This window comes from Panonychus citri, unplaced genomic scaffold, assembly GCF_014898815.1.
Source record: "Panonychus citri isolate SS breed McGregor unplaced genomic scaffold, ASM1489881v1 Contig00136, whole genome shotgun sequence".
Classification (NCBI taxonomy): Eukaryota; Metazoa; Arthropoda; class Arachnida; order Trombidiformes; family Tetranychidae; genus Panonychus; species Panonychus citri.
Window position 1 is genome coordinate 2,450,926 of NW_026515541.1, and position 22,628 is coordinate 2,473,553.

Sequence of the window (22,628 nt, forward strand, 5' to 3'; positions counted from 1 at the left end):
AATCCACAAATAAAGTGCTTTTTTCTACTATTCAAGTAACTTGCAGAGGTTTGACACAAATTGGTGTTGCCAAGAACATTGTGGCTGTATATGTTCAACATGGTGAAAGATAAAATGCAGCTTTGTGTGTATGTTGTTTTCATAGCTTTTAACAATTGGAGGGGTCTGCATAATTTTTCAGAAATTGTTTATTTAATCAGCTCATTTAAAAAATAATCTCATTTTGTTCACAGCATTGGTCAGAAATCATTTATTAAATCAATAAATTTAGAGTACAATAATCGCATTTTGTTTGTAATAGAATTTATCAGAAATCATTCTTTTCACCAACTCATCAAGAGATAAATTCAGTATGTTTCTCAAAGGACTTCGAGTGTTATAATTTAAACAGTGATAAAACTAAGCAGTTTATTTCAGATTTTCTTTTGGATTTATCTTCCATTAGAGTGAGAATTATTATAAAATATTTTCAAATTGAGTACCCTCCGTTTTTGCAAAAAGCTTCAGCATACCTCCCCTTCCAGCCTGGCTCCAAACACCATCCATAATGATGACAATGGAAGAAAGTAAGAAAAAAAGATTAAGCTGAAAGAAAAGAGAAAGAAAAGAGAAAGAAAAAATGAGAATGAGGGGAAAAATTAGAGAATGGTCTTGAAATGACCTTGAGCATATTCTGTATGGTGCATTAGCTCATACTGGTTCATGCTTTATGTAGTGAAACCCGTTTAAACCTAATTTCAAATGTTTGCATGTACTAAACAGAGATATCCATTCTGACTGGGATCGAAATTCCGGTTAATGATAATTAGTGTTTTATTGTTAATTATTTGAAGAGTCGAAAATATTTTTTGGTTAGATTTCATGTTCGATTTTTCATTTTAAATAAAATTCTTTTTATAGTTTTATCATTTGTGACCTTACTTTAATTTTAATTAAATTCAGAGTAACAATTGATTCAAGTTTTTCTTTTCTCGAATAAGAAAATTTTAACCATAACATATTTGACAGGATTCTATTCAAATATCATCCAAATAATAAAAAAAAGTTACACAATTAAGAATGACTAAAATATTTGACGAGAATTTTAAGTCGATTATTATACAAATCAAATGGAGTAAAAGGGTGAGTATGATCGATAAATTATTGACAGTTCTATCGTAATATTCGAGCTCTAATACTAAGACAGATAAAAGCTAATAATCTAAAAGCGACAAGTAAAACGCCTAAAGCGATGAAATTACGGACTACATTGTTTTCGTCGAAATTCAATCTTCTAATAACACCTTCACCATCTAGAACACAACCTAATCCTGGAGGGATAATATCATGTAGATTTATAGCTGAATCGTTGGAGTTGAACATTTCCATTGCACTCATCATGGAGCTTATATCGTTCAATGATTCGGGTACATCACAGGTAATATTGGTCACTTTTCGCCATTGGTTAACAACCAAAATCTCATTTCCATAATAAAACCAACTGATATATTTAATCCAATCTAAATAGACAGGAATCGATCTGAGAAGCAAGAAAAAAAATATGAATTCAAATGACAACGAAGATACAAATCGACAATAGAACATACTTGTTATTCAAAAATAGGCCACCAAAGAGCATGAGAGGAATCATAAAGGGTGGAGCTATTGAAAGGCCCATGGTGACATTTTTACTTATACACGAGATGAAATAACCAAAACCCGAGGCCACATTAGCGATCAATGTTAATACGAACGCCGTGAGTAAAAACACTTCGACATCTTTGTAAAGTCCAATCATCCAATAAGTTATCGCCGCAAATGAGAAAGGTAACACAATGAAATAAGGTAATTCAGCGAGAGTCTTTGAGATGAAATAAACGGCCACCGAGTAAAGTCCATTACCATAATCTCGAATGAAAACCGGGAGTTCTAAACAAAAGGTCTGAAATGAAAACAATATTTATTAGAACAAGAGAAAGAAAGTCAACTTGAAAAGTACCAACATTGATTACGGCGAATGCATTGGTAAATGTTATGTTAGCGAGTAAAATAAATAGAGCACCGTCGATGTTCATGATTGATTCTTGATTATATTCTTGTCCAAAATAAATGAATCCTAATAGAAAAGCGAAAAACTTTAAAGTAGAAAGAGCGAAAATTAGTTGTTTGATATTCTGTTTAATTATTCGAGTCAAATGTTCACTTACGAATGTCTGAGCTATTCTAATGGTACTTAAAAGTGGTTCTCTTGTATTGATCAACCATGATCTCCATAGAACCCATTTGATCTGAGTTAAGTATCCTCGCTTATAGAAAGAGCTGATCTTCGACTTATATTCACTATGAATTTCGGTTTCCGATAAATTTGCTCTGTTGTTCATATTGGCGGCGAATTTTGATTCAGAAAACTTTTGACAAATTTCCTAAGATTTAAGAGAAAGAAAAATTAATTACTCTAATCAGCCGATTCTATTATATTCATAACTTACTTTAACCTTTTGTTTACACTCATCTTCTCTACCTGGAACGATGGCTAATTGTTGAATATAAAAATCGGCTGGATTGTAATTCGGTTTACAATGAAGTCCAATCCCGGAGAAAAACTCGAGAGCATCGGAAGAGTTGCCCATGAAAGCGACTCGACCTTGAGAGAGGAGTAAAATTTCATCAAACATTTCAAACACTTCGGATGAAGGTTGATGAATAGTAGCAAGAACAGTCCTTTTGGTGGCCGCCATAGACTTAAGGACACTAACGACACTTTGAGCCATAAAAGAGTCGAGTCCTGAGGTTGGTTCATCGCAGAAAAGTATCGACGGGTCAGTTAAAACCTAATTTTAAATGGTAAACATAAAGTTGGACATTCAATCAATCAATCATTTAACACTCAAGAAGACATTGAATATACCTCAGAAGCGAAAGCAAGTCGCTTCATCTCTCCTCCAGAAATCGACTTGTCCATTCCTGGTGTACCAATGCGACTATTTTCAATCTTTCTCAATCCCAACTGATAAAAAGTAAATTAAAGTTATTGGTGATTTTTAGACATTGAAATGTCAAATTACCTCGAATATGACATGGTCCACTTTTTCGCGAATCTCTGCTGATGTAAAACTAGCCGAAGTCCGAAGATTAGCCTAAAAGTTAAAGTTAATGAAAAAAAAATCAAGTTAATTGTTGAACAGGTCTAATGGTTGTCTAATTGATTCTCAGTCCAATAAAAATTCACCTGGAATAAAAGATGCTCCCGAACAGTTAATACACCGATGAACATATCATCTTGTTGTACATAAGCTGAACATGCGGCTGTCATATCAGCGGTGGCAAGTTGACCATTGAGATAAACATTACCGCGAACATCGAGATTCCTAAGGTTCCGTCCAGTTAGAACATTAAGAAATGTCGTTTTACCAGCTCCTGATGCTCCCATGATGGCAAGTAAATGGCCACTGGCAATTTTACCGGAGACTGTGAAATTTACACAAGGAAAATAAATGAAAATTAACAAAAACAGTTAAAGGAAATGAAAACGAAAAATAACAAACAGAAAGAACCTCAGGTAACTGAATACAAATTAAAGTTCGATAAACAAAATCGACCTGAATAAACCACACAAAAAAAAGTCAATTCGATCAAGTTAAATTACTAACCATTGTTGATAATTTGAATGGGCTCAGTTGTGGATGCAGCTCGAAACAAAGGTTTAACCGGTCGAGATGAGACACTCAAGTCTTGCCATTCGATACCGACCGTTTGAAAGCTACAACGACGATCCAAAGTTTTATCAGTTAACTGACCATCTTGGTCAACTGAAATCGGTAACAAAGTGTCCATCATTTGCGTCCAAAATTAGAAAACGAGAGTAAAAACAATTGTCGATTATCAAATGTCACATAGGAAAAAAAAACCTCTCAAACAAATGAAAAGTCAACACGGTTACGTAACAATTAACAAAATCACGATTTCTCAATACGAAAACACAATTGATTGTTCACAATTTGATTGAAGTAAAAACAAAACTCGAAACACTAAACTAATCAAATGTAGAGGTCAGTTTGAAGCAATCAACTTGAATTCAATTGAACCAAATAATAAATTACATTTGTATCTTGTTGACCCAAAGTTTACAAACAAAAAAACTGGTTAATCAGCTGACGGAAAATAGCGCGAAATTCAATTGGCCTTCATTCAACTGTTCAAGATGATTAAATGATTAGTTGATTAATTTTCCAAGGAAATGTGGATGATTATCAAGATTAATCTATTTTTATCTTATCATTAATGGTTTTTTCTTCAATCTCTATTGATTTCTCACTTGAGTGATGAACAATTTAAGTGAACTTGTTGAAAAAAGCAATTGAACATTCAATCATTTCTCATGAATAAATTAAATCAAATTTTCTAAACTTCATCATACTAATATCTTTAATTGTGATGGACATGAATGAATAATCAATAAATTTTAAACGATTAATTACCGTTAGTTTCTGGTCTTATCTCGTCGTCCATAAAAGTTTGATTAACGAAGTAACGATTTGGTATATTGGCCTCCGTCACCTCTACTGGTATTATTGCGACATCATTGTTAGACATTTTTAATTGTTCTGGTTAATTGAATGGAGGAATGGATGATTTTAAAGTTAGTTGATTACTTGGAAGGTGGAAGATGTTGAAAATCACTTTGTAATTAAAACTTGTGTTGAACTTTCGTTAATTGTTGGTAATCAACATTAACCAATCTTTTACTATTATTATATTAATAGTTTGAAACATTTAATTCACCAATTAATGAACGAAATATCAACGATACTTTGTAATCAACTTTCATTTCATTAAGATTGATTTAACAAAACACTTGAGGTTATGGTTATCTAACCATGGTTACTTTTAATCATTGATTGAGAAATTGATTATTGTTGTTGACAACTTATAACAGCAAGAATAAGATATTCAATTATTCAGACGTTTCTTGTGATTCCGAACAATTTAATGAATTAATATTAGTAATAGAAGTCGATTCTAAATGATTGCCGGTTGTTAGAACCATCCGGTAACTCGATTTCTAGTGAAAAGTTTTCTAGATTAAACTTATGGGCTAAAATTGATCTTCCGTCAAGGGTAATATTCTTGGGCTGGTTCGTAAGTCCAAAAATTGTAACACCTTCAATGCCAAAGTCATCGAATTCGGAAAAATTTTGGCAACTACAAACCAATTGAGACTAATCGAGAAAATTAGAAACAATCAATCAACAGTTTTAATTGTAATTATCACCAGTGAACTTACTCTATTTGCTGAACAATTAAGGTGAATATAATTACCAGAAGTGACACTGTCTAATGATTTACCATCGTCATGATAAATTTCACCAACAGCATTACCAGAATTGTCAAGATAAGCGTTTAGATAATATTTTTGTTTTCGTAGATCATGAGTTGTCTTTGCTGACGATTTGTATGTTGGTATTATACCTCCACCCTTACAAAAAGACCAATCTTATCGTCATCAATGGTCAAGGTTTCACTTTGACCGCTACTGTTAAAGGCAAGTTTAGAATCGGCAAAATTGTACCAACTTCCAGCGGGGAAATAAGCAGTTACTTGATTGGTACTTGGTTCAAGAATAGGAACAATATATAACCATGATCCCCAAAGAAAAGCAGTTTCAATAGAGTAAGTGTTTGAATCAAGAGGGAACTCGAAAAACAATGGACGTACAACTGTCTCAGCATTGGAATGAGCTTTGAAAAATAAGCCATAAAGATAAGGTAACAGTTTATATCGAGCATCGAGTGCGTATTTAGCTGCAGCGACGACCCTTTCTCCCTTAATGGCTGGATCTTGTTCCGGTGTATTTCTAGCATTATTGTTACGAGAAAACGGATAAAAGGCGCCTGAAAGGTAAGAAATAAATAAAATAACAACAAAGCATTGAGAAATTTCAATCAATAATAGCCGATCAATTTACCTAATGCTGACCATCTCATGCAAAGTTCAGCTATTGTGGCACCATTATGACCACAAATATCACTACCAATCATCGGGATACCATAAATATTGAATTCTAATAAGTCTAAATGACAAAATTGAATATCATCTGGTAATTAGAGAGAGTATTGAGAATGATTAAGTTGATCAATTATTACTAACTTGATATCGAGTATTTCATGTGATCCCATGAAGACTGTATATTACCCGACCAATGAGAGCCAAAGTGACCTTGTGATGGATAAGATGACCTTGATAATATGAAAGGTCGAACCTTCAATATTTCACAAGTTGTACTGTAACTCATAAAGAAAATTGTATCAATCTATCGATCAATTTATTAACTTTGGCACTTACGAATAAGTAACGAAGTTTTCATATAAACCATAAAGATTATGAACATTATAATACGAACCCAAATTCAGTTTAGCAGTCATACAAATTGTTCTCATGAACATATCACTCACTTCATGACGATATTCTCGATAATCGGAATCAAGACAAATCTTTTCTTTCCCTCTCGCATAATTAACTATTTCGTTTAACTGTAATCCATCAAACGGAATTTTATCTCTTAAAGCTTGAAGATATTTCCTCGTATAATTGATCGTCTTAGGATCAGTAACATCTACATAGGCATAAGAATGCAGATTTAATGATCTTCCAATAAAAATTTCATCATTCGACGCTCTTATGAATACACCAGATTCAATTCCGTCTTCATACGGAGGATAAGTTCCAGGTAAAGAAGGTACTTGAACTCCGGGATTCTAAATGAAATCAGACGAAACTTTTACGATATGATAGACCAAATATGAGGTATCTTACAATAACAATCGAATAGTACATATTTTTCGAATGAAGTTCATCCACGAATTTTTTCAGATCCTGGTAGTGGATTGAATCAACTGTAAATTGGCTGTAACTGTTCATATAATCAAGGTCATTCCATTGACATTCAATTGGAATACCAAGGTTTAGATTTCTTTCCAGTGTCCTTTTAGTTTTACCAAGACTTTCGTAACCATTTCGACTTATATGGAATCCAAAAGACCAGTAAGGTTGAAGTACTGGTCGACCTATCAGATTAATGTACTGCCGAGCTACATCAGAAGCCGTTGGTCCTAAGAAGATGAAAAAGTCGAGAATACCGCCAATGGTTCTCCATATAAGTTCTGGAGTCGGTTGAGTTAGAATATCGATCGCATTACTGTTTAGTAAAAAAACTCCATGGGTATTCATTTTTTGGTCATTTTCGGTCATCAAATAAAAGGGAAATGTCCCAGAGAGACTGAAATTCTCTTTGGGTATATTATCACGAGAAAAGAAAGTGTATCTTCTCTAACCTTTGATCTCTTTTCTAAAGGTATCTTTATGTTCACCAAGACCATAAAGCACATTCGATGGAACTTTCACTTTCAACTCGATCAACTGTTCAGTATAAATCATTCTCATCAGATCAGCGATAAAAATATCGGTACCAGTTGATTTTCGACCGATTGTTAACATCCCATGTTCATTTACTTTGATGCTGTAAAGAGGTGACTCGATAAGTTCTGATTTCGACTCATTCAGAAAAGGCATTGGAACTTGAAAACGGTCTTGGTCTCCATCTAAAACTCTAATACGAAGACGATCATCATCCAGTCCGATTATTTGAACATCTATATTCGTGATTTTTGCCTCATGATTCTGAGACCGATATTTGCCATACATTTTGATCGTTGCGTTATTATCCCCAAGAATAACATCTAGAACTCGATATCTTGCAAAATCGTTTGAGTAAAAACAACGAGACGTACTTTCGTAACCACCCATGTCCATGACCCCGAATTCTAGAAAATTGAAATTGATACAAAATTCAAATCATTAAACTCAATGGAGTCCATAGATTGAAAGAACGACAATTTAAGTTTCGATTACCTTTAGTTGCATTGATAAAGCAACAATCCTTTTTTTCACATTCATCTTTCGTTGAAAGACCATCAAGGTCACAATTAACTTTAATTTCTCCTGAAAAGGAGCATTTAGAATCACTTTTTTTGAGCCAAGATTTTCCGATGCGATCATTCAAATTTAATCCGATAATAAGATGACGATTCTCCCAATCGATGAAGGATTGACCTGCGAATCTATCGATTGGTACTTTGACCAAATTATCATGTAAACAGAAACTGATTACAAGCAAGGTGATTATACACAATGGGAAAAAGATGATCAACTGACGAAAAGCAAGAACATAATTAGAAGGTGGTTCAGAGTTTTGATCTGGGTACAGGTAAATTTTTAATCTTCCGAAACGAATTCTCTCCTCGAAATCATTTGGTGATCGACTGAGTCTCTCTTCATTTGTCGATTCCATTAACTTCACAACAACGAAAACTAATGATAAACAATAAAAAGAACAATTTAAAGACAACTGAATTTAGCCAAGTTATTAGTAAATTTATCGTATTAATTGTTGCATTAGCAAATGATTAGTTTCTGTTAATAAACTGTTCCATAAATTGAATAACAAAATATCCAATATTATTTCATATTTACCAATCAAATCAAGGTAATAATCGAAAGGTGTGTAAATATTTGTTTCATTTCAATTGTTATAAGAAAGAGATTCAATCAAACAGAATTATATTATGAGATTTTTCATGAAGATCCTTTTACTTATGAGTTATTAATTGTGACTCGTTAATTAAACGATATTTGAACTGATCGATCAACAAATAAACCGTGTAAATTGTTAATCAAGTAAAATTGCAATGAAAATATGAAGTTACCGCTGAATCAACGAGCTATTTAGTTGATTACTTAGAGATCCTGACAATCAATAGTAATATTTTAACTAATCAAAACAATAGTCGATGAATTGATTAAATCAATTTCCTGTCTCTTAAATGGTTTTATATTTAGTCTCTAGATCTTCATGTTGACAAAAACTTATTAATATCAATGTTTAATGAAAATCTTTAACTGAATTGGACTCAATCTAATTAGTGTGTCGTCAATATCATTCACGTTTCCAGTCACTCTGAACAATTAAAACAACTGGGCCTCCAGAGTGACAATCAATCAATTTAATTGTTATCAAAGGGGGTGAATCATTACAACTAAATGGCTGATGTTGTTACATGGGGGGAACCAGAGGAATTGAACTTTTCTTGACATCAAGTTCCTGAAGCTATTGACATTTTCTGTGTAATTTGTTTTCTAATTACATGTATCATTATATTGAAAGTTCAGAGATCTAAAGGTTTCATGGGACTTTGAAAAACAATCAACTCAATCAATTTAATCTGAAGATTAACCTTGATCATGATAATCATAGTCACCTCTCAGTATACAGTTAATAATCATTATTTGAGTAAATACTTTAATTGTTTATAAAACCTGTTGATTGTTGATCACAAATCCACAAGTAAAACTTATGATGACGCTTCTAGAACCAGATGATTACTAATAAATCGTCGATTGATTTTTATTTAACCTTTTTTGTTGACAACTTTAACCAATTTATTTATTCATCTATTGAGAATTAATTAATTGACTAATTTAAATTGCAAATGAGCGTTAATATAAATTTTTAGCATTTGAACGATTAGTTAATTAACTTTTAGACCGATATCACATTCGGTACAATCAGCATCTAAATTTAATTTTCACCCAAAAATTTTCTCATCTATTGAATTTGTCTTGAACGATCAACAATGATTTCATTTAAGTTGATTTTTAGTAAATTTGATTAACTGTGTAGTTAATTGTTTTAAGTAACTTACTGTTGGCTTGCGATAGTCTTAGCTATTTCCGTGAAATAGTTAATATTTATTAGCGTTTTTATATCGAATCAAATTCAATTTATCTTCACCTTCCCATAGGTTCAGAGACAAAATGAAAATTTCAAAGATTCTAGTCAACAATTATCTTAATTTGTTCAAATCGTTTCTTACTTACACAACATTTTTCACCACCGGATGTACGATGGCCCTTTTAGGGTCTAGTCTACTTGATTTACAAATTCTCGCTGATGTGAAGTTTACCAAAATCTCTCAACTTGTAACCTTAAAGTCTTGTGGTCAAATCGTTGGTACACTTATCGGTAAGCTTGTATTCATTGACTAAATTACATGTAAATTCTAATTGTATCCATTTCCAGCCAGTGTCTTGAATGAAAAGTTCGAAGCATCGTTCATATTATCGATGTCCAATCTAATAACTGGAGTATTTCTCGGACTTGGGCCCATTTTGGTGAAGTTTGAATTTATGGCGACATGTTTTTTCATTGTTGGAACAAGTCTTGGAGTTGCTGACGTTTGTAAGTCTTTGATAACGATTAACTGTACTGATTAAAATCTAATCTTTGATTACATATATTTACGATGTTTAGTGTGTAACCTTTGGTTAACTCAGATATGGAAAGATAAATGTGCTAACTTTTTACAAATGCTTCATATGTCGGGAGGTATCGGTGCACTGACAACACCAGTGATAACAAGAATCTTTTTGTTACCCAATGAAGATCTAATAGAAAGTGAAATTGATATTGATTTTGAATTTATTAATAGTAGCTACTCAAGTGAAGATGTGATTGTTAAATATGCTTTCTTGAGTATTGCATCGATTCCAATACTCACGTCGATTCCGTTGATGATCATTTATATTTTTAAAGATCGTAAGACTTTAAGTTCACCAGATCAATCGAACCAACAACCAAAAGACCAAATCGAAGCTCGAAGTCCAAGTAAACTTAAAACCTACGTGGCCGTTTTGATGGTCGCTGGAATCAACCATGCAGTTATCAGTCTCGAAGGAATAATTGGTAAATTACCATATACAATTTATTTGTATTGATTTGACAATTTTATTAATCATTGATATTTTAATGTTTATTAGGCTCTTTGGTTACTCCGTTTTCGGTTAGATCTGATCTTCATATGGACAAAAAGCTCAGTGTTTTGGTCGCAACCGTTTTCTGGTCTTGTTTCTCATTCACTCGACTGATTTATATACCTTTGACTTTCATCATTGGAGAAGCTAAACTACAAATTATCGCCTTAATTATTTCCCTTTGTGGTATATTTGTCACTGTTCCTTGGGCTCTTTATGATGAAACTTGCATGTGGATCGGATTCACTCTTATTGGTGTCGGTATATCACCGATATTTGCTTCATCTTATGGTATGTTGAACAAGTATGTCAATGTGACCTCTAGGATGACCTCATTCATATTATTCGTTGGTTTGATCGGTGAATCTGCTCATCCAGCCATAGTTGCGACTCTAATGTCCAACAATATGATAGTATTTTTATATTATATCGGTGCTCTGGGCTTATGCTTCATACTCCTATTCTTTGTATTCTTAGTTTATTGTAAAAATGCTTTGAGAGCTTCGATTCATCAAACGGCCACACAAGATACATTGGGAACATTTGTCGAAAGTCATGATAGATTCTAATCTCATAATTGTATTTTTTCTGTTTGTTTCCAACTATTTACTTTTGAAATAAAATTTTGTACTGTTCGTTTTGAATAAAACTTCGTATGAACAATTGAGAGAATTGAGTCTCGGATTTTGAAGGAGATTTTTCTAGTATATTCTCAATTTTATCACGCAAATAAATATCACACTCGCACCCTGACTATTCTATCAAATTAACACTGAGATTTTTAAATTTTTAAACTCTCTTTCAAGTCCTTATGCTACTCACGTTTGAAATCTACACACCTAAAGACCACAGAGTTATTTCAAAAACTTACTGGAAACTTAATGAGATGCCCGTCCACTCCAATTATAAGTAAGATGAGCGTTAATGGTTAGTAGTAATAAACTACTGGCTGATTTGCTACTTGATTTGTTTCTCAACACTGATATAATTAGTCGAATCTTTCTGGAAAAGGGAACACCTTTTCTATTCTCAAAGAAAAGTAACTGATTATTAAATTTGTATAACATTTAAGTGAGCAGAATAATACTAATAGTAGTAATACTTTATCTGTTATTTTTGCCATTTTCATTATAAATCAAAATAGTAGTAAAGACACTTTATATTGTAATGATCCGAAACTTAAAAGGTTATCGAGAAAATTATCTAATGTTGATTTAGGTGTTCGCTTAATTAGTTAGTCAGTAGTAATAAAACTGCCCGGTTTGGGACAAAAAGAGCGCGAAAATCACCAGACCAGGACTGAATAAAATGATAAACATTAATCATAGTTGATTAGACAAATAATTTTAATTGTCACTAAATCATTTGTCACAAACACAATTAAGATGAATAATAGAAATTCCTTGGTTTATTGATCACTATCGAATTCATCTGAATAATTGAGTGCACTTTCCTTCCGGATGACGAATAAGCACTGAAAAAGAACACGTTTCAAGGAGATGATCTCGGATTTGTTGAAAATGTTGCTTCCAATCGATTTATGTTTCAACACGGATATTATTTGTCTGATCTTTCTGGACAAAGGAGCACCTTTTCCATTGTCAAACCTGGGGAAAGAAAAGTAATTGATTAATAAATTTGTAAAACATTTAGTGAACGAAATAATACTAATAGTATTGATTCTTTACCTGTTATTTTTTTGTATTTTCATGATGATTCAGTAAGAAGGTTAAGTTTAATTTGAGATTGATGAAAACTGTTGAACTTGTTCTAACTTAAAAAAATTATAAGTGAGCTTCTCAAAGATGATCTTTTTTCTTCAACAACAGTCAGTTTCTTCAGAAGACATTAACTGACCAGATGTCATTGATGAGTTACAGAAACTGTCAAAAGACAAAAGATAACATAGAAGTATTAACTTTTTTCCTCAACATCCGGTCTTAATATTCTCTCTTGTTGAAACCAATGATTCGAAAATGGTCATTAGCTGTTTGTGCAAGGATTAACTGAAGTAAAATGTTTTCATTGTAATTAACAAAGAGACATTTGAGTACAAATCAATATACAACCAATGAAAAAATCATAGATACATTATACACAGTCAATATTATTATCAACGATGTATGTAATGTACATGAGTGATATACACTTTATAATGCTATTATTTTGTGGGATAATTGAGATGATGTGAAGAATTCGTTAAACAAAGTCGTTTTTAATTAAGAAATTGTTACGAGAAAAACAAATAAAGATCAAGGTGATAATGAGAAGAAAAGTCAAAGTGCCACAAATTGTAGACAGAGAAAATAGAAAGAGAGAAAATTTTGATATAAAAATAAGGTTGAATAACCAGAAAAGTTAGTCTGGTTTTTGTCCCGATCTTAGTTGAAATTGGTTGTGTCTGATTATCCTCATCAAAGTGAACAAAAAAAGTTGTAATTTGTTTTATCGAAATTGTGAAGAAATTAACGTTTGTGCTAAGTTAAAATAAATCAATTCCAAATTTCATCATCCTCATCATCTTTACATTTGGAGGTCCCACCGAGATCTCAAGTCAGTGGTCAACTTTATCACCCTTGAGATCAAAACAACTTGGTTATATCCTGTTCCGTGAATTTCTTTTTTTTCTCTTTGTCCTTGTGTTATCTTCGCTTTATGACCTCAAGTCCTGACCTTGAAACGCTTACCTATTTCACCATGGCCGAAAGAAAACCCTTGTCCTTGGCCCCACCTCGTGGTCCAAAAATACCATCGTTTAGTGGTGCTTTCAGCAATGAAGCACTTAAATTCATCACCAAGTTCACCTCAATGGCCCAAGTATATGGCTGGAACGATAAGGAACGGCTCGATAGGGTAAGTCTGTATCTCAAAGATACTGCTGCTTCTTGGTTTCAACAAGACATACGTCCACATCTAAGTGACCCTAATTATACTTGGGATGAATTCGTATCGGATTTCAAATCGACCTTTTTACCCTCCGAATATTAAATATGTATTAATCAACAATTATCGAGTAGAAAACAACGTTTAGATGAACCGGTCACTAAATTTATAATTGACGTTAAGGAATTATGTAGTAAATTGAATAAAAATGAGAAAGAAACTATTCGTCACCTATTCGAAGGTGTTAGAGCAGATATAAAGACCGTGTTATATGGACTAAATCCTACCTCGATAAAAGAGTTTACAGAGCACGCAAGAAACCTGGAACGAAATCCCAATAGTACCACTAATTGCGAACCGCCGGATCTCTAACCGTAGGAGTTTGGACCAATCTTCTAGTAGTCGACGATTCCTTTGCGTATGATCTTGTAAACAATCTTGTAAACAATAACAAAGAGAATATCGACCTCAATAATTTTTTCTAAAAATTTTTATGTATGGTCAGCAGTTTTAACTAAAACTTATTATAAGGTGAAAAATTGGTGTTGAAAACTTTGAGATTATAGTTTTTTATTGCTTCTGCGAAAAGCCAATTAGTTGGATTATAAGCACTTTTTGAGATTACCTTCAAGAAAAAAATAAAACACTAAAGCGCATTGGAGAGAAAATCACCACATCTGTTTGAGCTAGCAATCAATTTTCTTGGTGATTGTTGGTTGAAGATTTATTAGTGCTAAGTGGAAGAGAGTGCCAGTTGCATATTATGATAAAATGTGCATTTTAATCAATACTTGGAGAACATTAGAGTTCAGTTTTAGTAATCATCAACGCTTCTGAAAAAGCCAATTAGTTGACATCTGTTTATTAACCTTTTCACACATAAATAAGTGAAAAGTAACAATTACTCAATAATTTTGTCCGAATCGACAAAAGGCAATTAGAATTTTCTTGGAATTATTAGGTTTGTTTTTATTCAGGCAAGAAAAAAACATACCAATTCTGCAATAAGCAAAGATGGATACATGCGCATTGACTTTGAATCAACTACTCAGTTTGCATATAAAACAAGAGATCAAATGAGTAAGACTCTCATTAGCGAAAAACCAATAATAATTTGCAGTTCAAGTATTTGAACTCTTTTTTTCAATGTGCTTTTCTGTTTTTAGGATTAAATTAAACTTTTTAGTCTTCTTCATTTCAACTTCATCTTCATTGTTCTTCTCTATATTGCAATCAATAATTATTTATTGTATTTATTGTATTTATCTTTATTATATTTATAAAATAAAAGAGTTCAGCTTCAGCGGTCCAAACACAGAAACAGGGAATAGCAAAATTTTCACTTATTTAGTTAATTCCAATTTGATACAAAATATGAATTCCAATTTAATTCACTTCCACGGGAATATAACTAATTAAGAGAAATTCTGAAAAGGGAATCAAATCTTAATTTGATTAAGTTCAAACTTTATTTATTAATTATAATGATTTGATTTCAAGTATTGAAACCATCTCTGGTTGAAGGTCTAAACCAAACTGATTGATTGTTTACCACAATCAACATCAACATTCACTCACCATTGTTACTAAATTAATATTAATAACTAACTTTTGTTGATTAAATCAGCAACAACAATCATGATGATTCAAGTATAATCAAGTCCACCCTCCCATCACAATCTTATCTCTATTTATAGTAGATGCAACAAACTAGTTGTACCCATTTTGAATGTAACACAACCAGGTACCACCTCTCACGTGGTACCTGGTCTCTTCTATTGGCTAATTATTGCTGATGATGATGATGAGGCTAAAATAGAGAGAGAAGTTTTTCTCCCTCTTGTAACCATAAAATGGTCTGATTTCGGCCATTTTAAAACCATGGAAAAATGAATAAAAGTAGTTTATTCTCATTGAATTAATGAACTTTCCGTCCATTTGGCACCCTTACGGGGATTGAGTTAATAGTTTAAATTGTGATTTATTATGTTTAAAGTATATCTAAAGTGAATTATATGATATAAAGTGAATTACATGATATAAAGTGAATAATTTTAAGTTCTTTTAAAGGCTAATTACATTTGGTGTTGTTCATCAAGGTGACCTTTGCGTACAAATTAATAACAAATTGTGTTAAATATTGTGAGAATTAACTCAAACTTATTGAGTGATCTAAAACTAAACCCTATCACCTAATATTTGAAGTGTTGTGACTATTGGTGATAGCCAAATCAGTGGGTTAGATAACAAGTGAGTTTACCTTATAGTGTAAGGTGTTGTGAGGATCGATTGTAGGTATGAAACGACCTCAATTAATCGAGTTTTAATCAATAGTGGAATCATTTAAATAACTGAAAATAAATATCACATGAATCTACGCACTACCTTTTGATTTTAGATATTAAATAAAAGAAGACAATAAATATTTCTCCTAAGATCCATTAAGTAATAAGAAAATATTTGATTTCAAACAAATTAATAAAAAATTGGAAATTAACAAAATCGCAGTAAAAGGTAAATTATTCCATAACTTGATGGCCATTAGATAATTGGAAGCAAATTTTGGAAATTTCTTGGCAATTTAAGATAAGTATATGTTACAATATGTATTACAATAATATTGGCGGTGATATTAAATCACTTGCAGATCTAAAAGGTAAACTTAAACGGTTATTTTTTCGAACTATTAACAACAAACTAATCAATTGAATAAGATACGGTTTATAAACTAATTTAATCATTATCTTATTTGACAAAACTCAATAGCGAAAGTTCTCAAGTTGTAATAAACCAAGTGTTGAGTGAATGAAAGGTTAATAATAATGGATTGTACAGTGAAAACCCAGAGAGTTCACCGTCTGAATTAATCAAGTATTGATAAAGTGAAATAAATAAATCAAAATTGATTAAATCCACCATCTCAGAAATAAAGTAATTGATTACCGAATTAACTAAGCTCAATCCAGAATTAGTCAGATTAAGTCATTCACTTCCAGAATTAATCAGATCACCTTTAGGAATAAATCAAATTGAGTCAATCACTTCCAGAATTAATTAGTCACCTTCATAATTAATCAGATCTCCTTTCGGAATTTATCAAATTGAGTCAATCACTTCCAGAACTAATTAGCCACCTTTAGAATTAATCAACTTGAATCATCTCCTGAATTAATTAACTTCAAATTTTTCCAGAATTAATTAACTAAATCAAAGGTAATTGAATTATTAATCAATCATTGAACTGAATCAAGTTTAACTTAACTATCTACTAATTGTTGAATCGAGTCGAATTAATTGAATTAATCAAACTAATTCAAATATTAAATTAATAAGTCATCGATTAAGAAATGTGTAAAACTTGCTGTTGCTGGTTATGTTTGTTATGTATCTGTTGTTGTTGAATGAATCAAGAATATTTTGAATTAGTTATCAATAGTATAATTATTGATAGCAAAAGACGAAAAACAAGTGAAAGAGTATTTACTTTCGAAATTCAATTAAGTACGATCAAGGTAATCATATTATTGTGTTTACTCTTTCCATTAATAATCTTATTGATTTGGTTACTAATTAAATTAAATTAACTACAGGGCATTTTTTTATCCACTACGGCTATTACACTGAATATCTCCAGAACTAAAAGTCATATGAATGTCAGACTTGACCAGAGGACTAAACAGAATTGGAGCGCTCGATCCTAAGTTTTTCAAGGTCATTGAGGTCATTTAACGAAGGTCATTTTAAGTTCGTAGTGTGAAAGAGCACAAAAAGTTACACTCAAACCTAAGGTTTGATGATATTCCGTCAAAAGGAAGCGGAGATACAGACTTTTCGGTAACATCTTAGTTTATGGTAGTGGGCGTGATTATTTTCTAATTACCACATTTATCCCTTTCGATTAATTGATTTAATCCAAGAAACAACCAGGATAAAACTCGGCAATATCTTTCAATAAGAGTTTGAAATTTTCTCCAATGTTTCTGCTGAAATAAGTTTTTCTGTAAACAAACTCTTCGATATATGTTGATCTCTTTTCACCACTACTACTCTTTGGTAAACACTTTTTCAATGATCTCCATGATCACTCAATTTCTTGTGTATTTATGGTACGATCACTTGGATCCACAAAATTTTTTGAATGATTAACTTGATCAACGGTATAACCCAATTGCCGCAAACAGAGATAGGCTTTCCATCTATCTGTTAGAATACGTGTTTTCTTTTCTACTCTTCTCAGAACCAATTCTTTTATCGTCTCTGAACCTCGATCAGGAACTAATTCAGCAAAACAAGCATTCGAGTTCCGTTCGATTCCACCGATGACCCAAGATTTTTTTTTCTCGCTTAACAATAATCGTCCCTTATGGTTTTTCCTATGGAAGACTTTAGTTTCATCAATTTCAACTTCTTCACCTTCACCACCAATCTTACTATTGTTAAACGTACACTTGTTGATACATAATTCTCGCAGCATTGAAAACTGATTGACAACAGTATTTCTATTTAAACCAAGAGCAGTTGCAGTGAAAAGGACAGTACATTTCGATGTCCATAGGTAAATTGATTTAAGAGAAAGTAGAATTGATAAGTGACTATTACTGAACCAAGTGTATTGAGCCAAATTAACTGTTTGATTGCATTTATGGCAAAAATATCGAAATTTCAATTTTAGTTGAGATCTTTTTTGAAGAAACATTTCACCGTCACATTTTGGGTTAACACATACATGTTGTCGAGGAGAAGATATTAATCCAAAGTATTTGCAAAACTCGAAACCAGGTAGAACTTCATCTTCTCTAGTAATTAAACTATTAAAATTTTCTAAATTTAGTTTTGAAAAATTTATATCACTGAAATCAACCATGTTTAAAACAACAAACAGAAGATATTGTAGACTAACTCGTATGTAAAATCAATTAATCGAAAGGGATAAATGTGGTAATTAGAAAATGATCACGCCCACTACCATAAACTAAGATGTTACCGACTTTTCTTATAAACGCAACTCTTAAAGTGTTTTCAGATTGAAACATGCCTATCTTGTAATCCGTTCATCACAGACACTTCAAAATAAAATCTGAGGTGTAATTTGATTTGCTCTTTCACACGACGACCTTAAAACGACCTTTAAATGCTACCTTCGTTAAATAACCTCAATGACCTTGAAAAACGTAGGGTCGAGCGCTTCAATTCTCTCCAGTCCTCTGGTCAAGTCTGACATTCATTTGACTTTTAGTTCTGGAGATATTCAGTGTAATAGCCGTAGTGGATAAAAAACGCCTGTATATTTATCTTTAAAAAGGTCAATTGGACATCTAATGGACATTGTTGTGTGACCCTGACTTCATGTCCAACCAAATTTAGTACTTATATATGCAGTGCTCACCCGTCATAGCTAGAGTCTTAATTTTTATCTTTATAATACTTCATACCATAAGGTATAACATACAAAAATCAAGAGGTAAAAAGCATTAGTATGCATATAAGAAAACTTGATTTTTGCCCTTAGAGCTCCATGGACAAAATCCAACTTTGAAGCCCTGTATCTCAGGAACTAGATCTTTCTCAAATTCAACACTCGCACATAATATGTGGTTTGACATGAGCTATGTGTACAAAATTTCAGGTCTCTAAACGTGCAGACTTAATCCGAAGTTCAGCCAAAAATTTGAGTCTAATTGTTTAGTTGACCACCAATTGATAATTGGTGTTTTCATTTCTTCCGTTGTTGTTGCTAATTCATTTGAATTCAGTAAATCCTTTTTTATTAGTCCCCAAACGTTTTCTATTTGATTCAAGTCCGGAAAGTAAGGGGCTGATGTTAATAATCCACAATTAGCACTTTGAGGTGAGCCTTCACTATTGAAAGAACTCAGGTATTATTCTGGTTTTATGAGCAGGGAAATTATCATGTATCCAATAACATAAAGATGAACCAAAACGATCTTTGATCAAATTTAAACCATAGGTAGAAAGTATTTCACAATAAGTATCAGAATCTAATCTCGAGTCAAGGAAAACAATAGGGCCTAATCCATGGTAAGTAATTGCCTCCCAAACTGAAGCAACTTTAAGACAGCAATGATCTGAGTAATTGATAAACTTTTCATTGTATCTTTCACCTCTTGGCCTTTTTACAATTCTTATTCCATTTTTTTCTTATAAAATACAACATTCATCAACGAAAATACATTCTCTCCAATCAACATCAGGATTTTATTGAGACCAAACTACTTTATTCTGTCTATTAACAGCGAAAAGATTTGATTTTATCGCCGCATGATGAGATTTAATACCATGTATTTTCAGGCAATTGTTGATTTTTCTTGGACAACACTCAAGCTCTAACTCTTTTTTAATTACTGTTGCTGGTTTCGCAGGGTCTTCATGGTGTTTCAATAAGATATTGAGTTGATCATCTGATGACAAAACACTTGATGATTTACAATTCACGTAAACATTGTCCAAATTACCTCTTTGCCTGTAGTAACTTCTCCATCTATCAATTGTTCTGATTCCAACATCTAACTCCTGAGAAATTTCAAAGTTACTATGATAATGATGAAATAAGTAAATCGCTTGATTTCTTGCCTAAAGGTCATAAGCTTTAGGCATAATTAAATTGAACAACAAAACTAACAATCAAAACAATCGTCAATGTGGTTACTAATTGTTTGATTTCAATGCTCTTTGTTATTTAAATATTGATAAGGTTGAATTGGATTAATTGTGATTATCGCTTCCCTTGAGATACCTGCGTGAATGATTTAAAACCACTGTCAAACGCATTTTCTCCGACTGTATTAATAAAATATAAAATATTAATAAATAAGAATCGGTTAATCGGTAACATATCTAATCGATGATTTTTTTGCTGGCCTCTTTATTTAATTTATGCATATAGATTAGATACATCAACTGATTTAAATCACAAATAAGCCTTAATATAATTTTTCTCCAGCATTGAATTCATATAGTGGTAATAATGGAATAACCTTTCAGACATATAATTCAGAAAACATCAATAAATTTAATACTTATCGTATCGATATAAATATTGTTCTCATTTACGAAGATGTCATAGAGAATTACCCTTCTCAAGTTTTTGTTTTCTCCAATTCTTAGTGAATTTGATTAATCGTATTGTAAAATCTTTTCCTAAGAAAATGAAGTTTCCAAAGATTCCAGTCAATAATTATCTTTATTTGCTCAAATCTTTTCTTACTTACACAACATTTTTCACCTTAGGAAGTGCGATGGCCCTTTTAGGGTCTAGTCTACTTGATTTACAAATTCTCGCTGATGTGAAGTTTACCAAAATCTCTCAACTTGTAACCTTAAAGTCTTGTGGTCAAATCGTTGGTACACTTATCGGTAAGCTTGTATTCATTGACTAAATTGCATGTAAATTCTAATTGTATCCATTTTCAGCCAGTGTCTTGAATGAAAAGTTCGAAGCATCGTTCATATTATCAATGTCCAATCTAATAACTGGAGTATTTCTTGGACTTGGACCCATTTTGGTGAAGTTTGAATTTATGGCGATATGTTTTTTTATTGTTGGAACAAGTCTGGGGGTAGCTGAAGTTTGTAAGGCTAGAACTTGTTAATTGTTTTCAATCATTAATGATAGTTGACTTAAAGTTTCGAACATTTCAATTTTCAGTGTGTAACCTTTGGTTAACTCAGATATGGAAAGATGAATGTGCCAATTTTTTACAAATACTCCACATGTCCGTTGGTATTGGTGCTCTGACAGCACCAGTGATTTCAAGACTCTTCTTGTTACCCAATGAAGATTCAGTAGAAAGTGAAACTAACACCGATTTTAAATTTAATAGAAGGTACTCAAGTGAAGATGTGATTGTTAAATATGCTTTCTTGAGTATTGCATCGATTCCAATGCTCACGTCGATTCCGTTGATGATCATTTATATTTTTAAAGATCGTAAGACTTTAAATTCACCAGATCAATCGAACCAACAACCAAAAGACCAAATCGAAGCTCGAAGTCCAAGTAAACTTAAAACCTACGTGGCCGTTTTGATGGTCGCTGGAATCAACCATGCAGTTATCAGTCTCGAAGGAATAATTGGTAAATTACCATATACAATTTATTTGTATTGATTTGACAATTTTATTAATCATTGATATTTTAATGTTTATTAGGCTCTTTGGTTACTCCGTTTTCGGTTAGATCTGATCTTCATATGGACAAAAAGCTCAGTGTTTTGGTCGCAACCGTTTTCTGGTCTTGTTTCTCATTCACTCGACTGATTTATATACCTTTGACTTTCATCATTGGAGAAGCTAAACTACAAATTATCGCCTTAATTATTTCCCTTTGTGGTATATTTGTCACTGTTCCTTGGGCTCTTTATGATGAAACTTGCATGTGGATCGGATTCACTCTTATTGGTGTCGGTATATCACCGATATTTGCTTCATCTTATGGTATGTTGAACAAGTATGTCAATGTGACCTCTAGGATGACCTCATTCATATTATTCGTTGGTTTGATCGGTGAATCTGCTCATCCAGCCATAGTTGCGACTCTAATGTCCAACAATATGATAGTGTTTTTATATTATATCGGTGCTCTGGGCTTATGCTTCATACTCCTATTCTTTGTATTCTTAGTTTATTGTAAAAATGCTTTGAGAGCTTCGATTCATCAAACGGCCACACAAGATACATTGGGAACATTTGTCGAAAGTCATGATAGATTCTAATCTCATAATTGTAATAAATTTTCTTCGTTTCTAATATTCTGATCTTCAGATAAACAAAGTATTCTGATTGAATTTGTGCTCGATAAAAACTTTCGGAAACTTTTTCTTCGAGTTCTTCTTTTATTCGTTATATTCGAGATAATCTCACCAATTCACTATCTGGTATTA

The 22,628-nt window shown here is 32.3% G+C and overlaps 3 protein-coding genes and 1 pseudogene across 5 annotated transcripts; 2 read left to right on the forward strand and 2 right to left on the reverse strand.

Moving 5' to 3' along the window:
- Positions 1–869: 869 nt before the first annotated feature.
- Positions 870–4,714, reverse strand: LOC128392280 (protein white-like). The gene is made up of 10 exons (XM_053352280.1): positions 4,458–4,714; positions 3,630–3,788; positions 3,209–3,447; positions 3,045–3,116; positions 2,888–2,986; positions 2,469–2,810; positions 2,187–2,402; positions 1,983–2,114; positions 1,587–1,921; positions 870–1,519 (listed from the first exon to the last, which is right to left on the reverse strand). Exons 1-10 carry the CDS (start codon positions 4,570–4,572, stop codon positions 1,153–1,155), a joined length of 2,076 nt encoding a protein of 691 aa, XP_053208255.1. The 5' UTR covers positions 4,573–4,714; the 3' UTR covers positions 870–1,152.
- Positions 4,715–4,839: 125 nt separating this feature from the next.
- LOC128392279 (lysosomal alpha-glucosidase-like) lies at positions 4,840–8,413 on the reverse strand (annotated as a pseudogene).
- Positions 8,414–9,603: 1,190 nt separating this feature from the next.
- Positions 9,604–11,548, forward strand: LOC128392201 (major facilitator superfamily domain-containing protein 4A-like). Of its 2 annotated transcripts, XM_053352184.1 has the most exons (5): positions 9,604–10,057; positions 10,115–10,273; positions 10,346–10,777; positions 10,852–11,136; positions 11,323–11,548. In XM_053352184.1, the coding sequence occupies exons 1-5, from the start codon at positions 9,850–9,852 to the stop codon at positions 11,412–11,414; spliced, it is 1,176 nt and encodes a 391-aa protein (XP_053208159.1). In that variant the 5' UTR covers positions 9,604–9,849; the 3' UTR covers positions 11,415–11,548. The 2 variants fall into 2 exon arrangements, with proteins under 2 accessions (XP_053208159.1, XP_053208158.1); XM_053352183.1 differs by having other exon boundaries at positions 10,852–11,548.
- Positions 11,549–20,252: 8,704 nt separating this feature from the next.
- LOC128392266 (major facilitator superfamily domain-containing protein 4A-like) lies at positions 20,253–22,551 on the forward strand. Of its 2 annotated transcripts, XM_053352265.1 has the most exons (5): positions 20,253–21,102; positions 21,160–21,318; positions 21,395–21,823; positions 21,898–22,182; positions 22,369–22,551. In XM_053352265.1, the coding sequence occupies exons 1-5, from the start codon at positions 20,895–20,897 to the stop codon at positions 22,458–22,460; spliced, it is 1,173 nt and encodes a 390-aa protein (XP_053208240.1). In that variant the 5' UTR covers positions 20,253–20,894; the 3' UTR covers positions 22,461–22,551. The 2 variants fall into 2 exon arrangements, with proteins under 2 accessions (XP_053208240.1, XP_053208239.1); XM_053352264.1 differs by having other exon boundaries at positions 20,260–21,102; positions 21,898–22,551.
- The last annotated feature ends 77 nt before the right edge of the window (positions 22,552–22,628 follow it).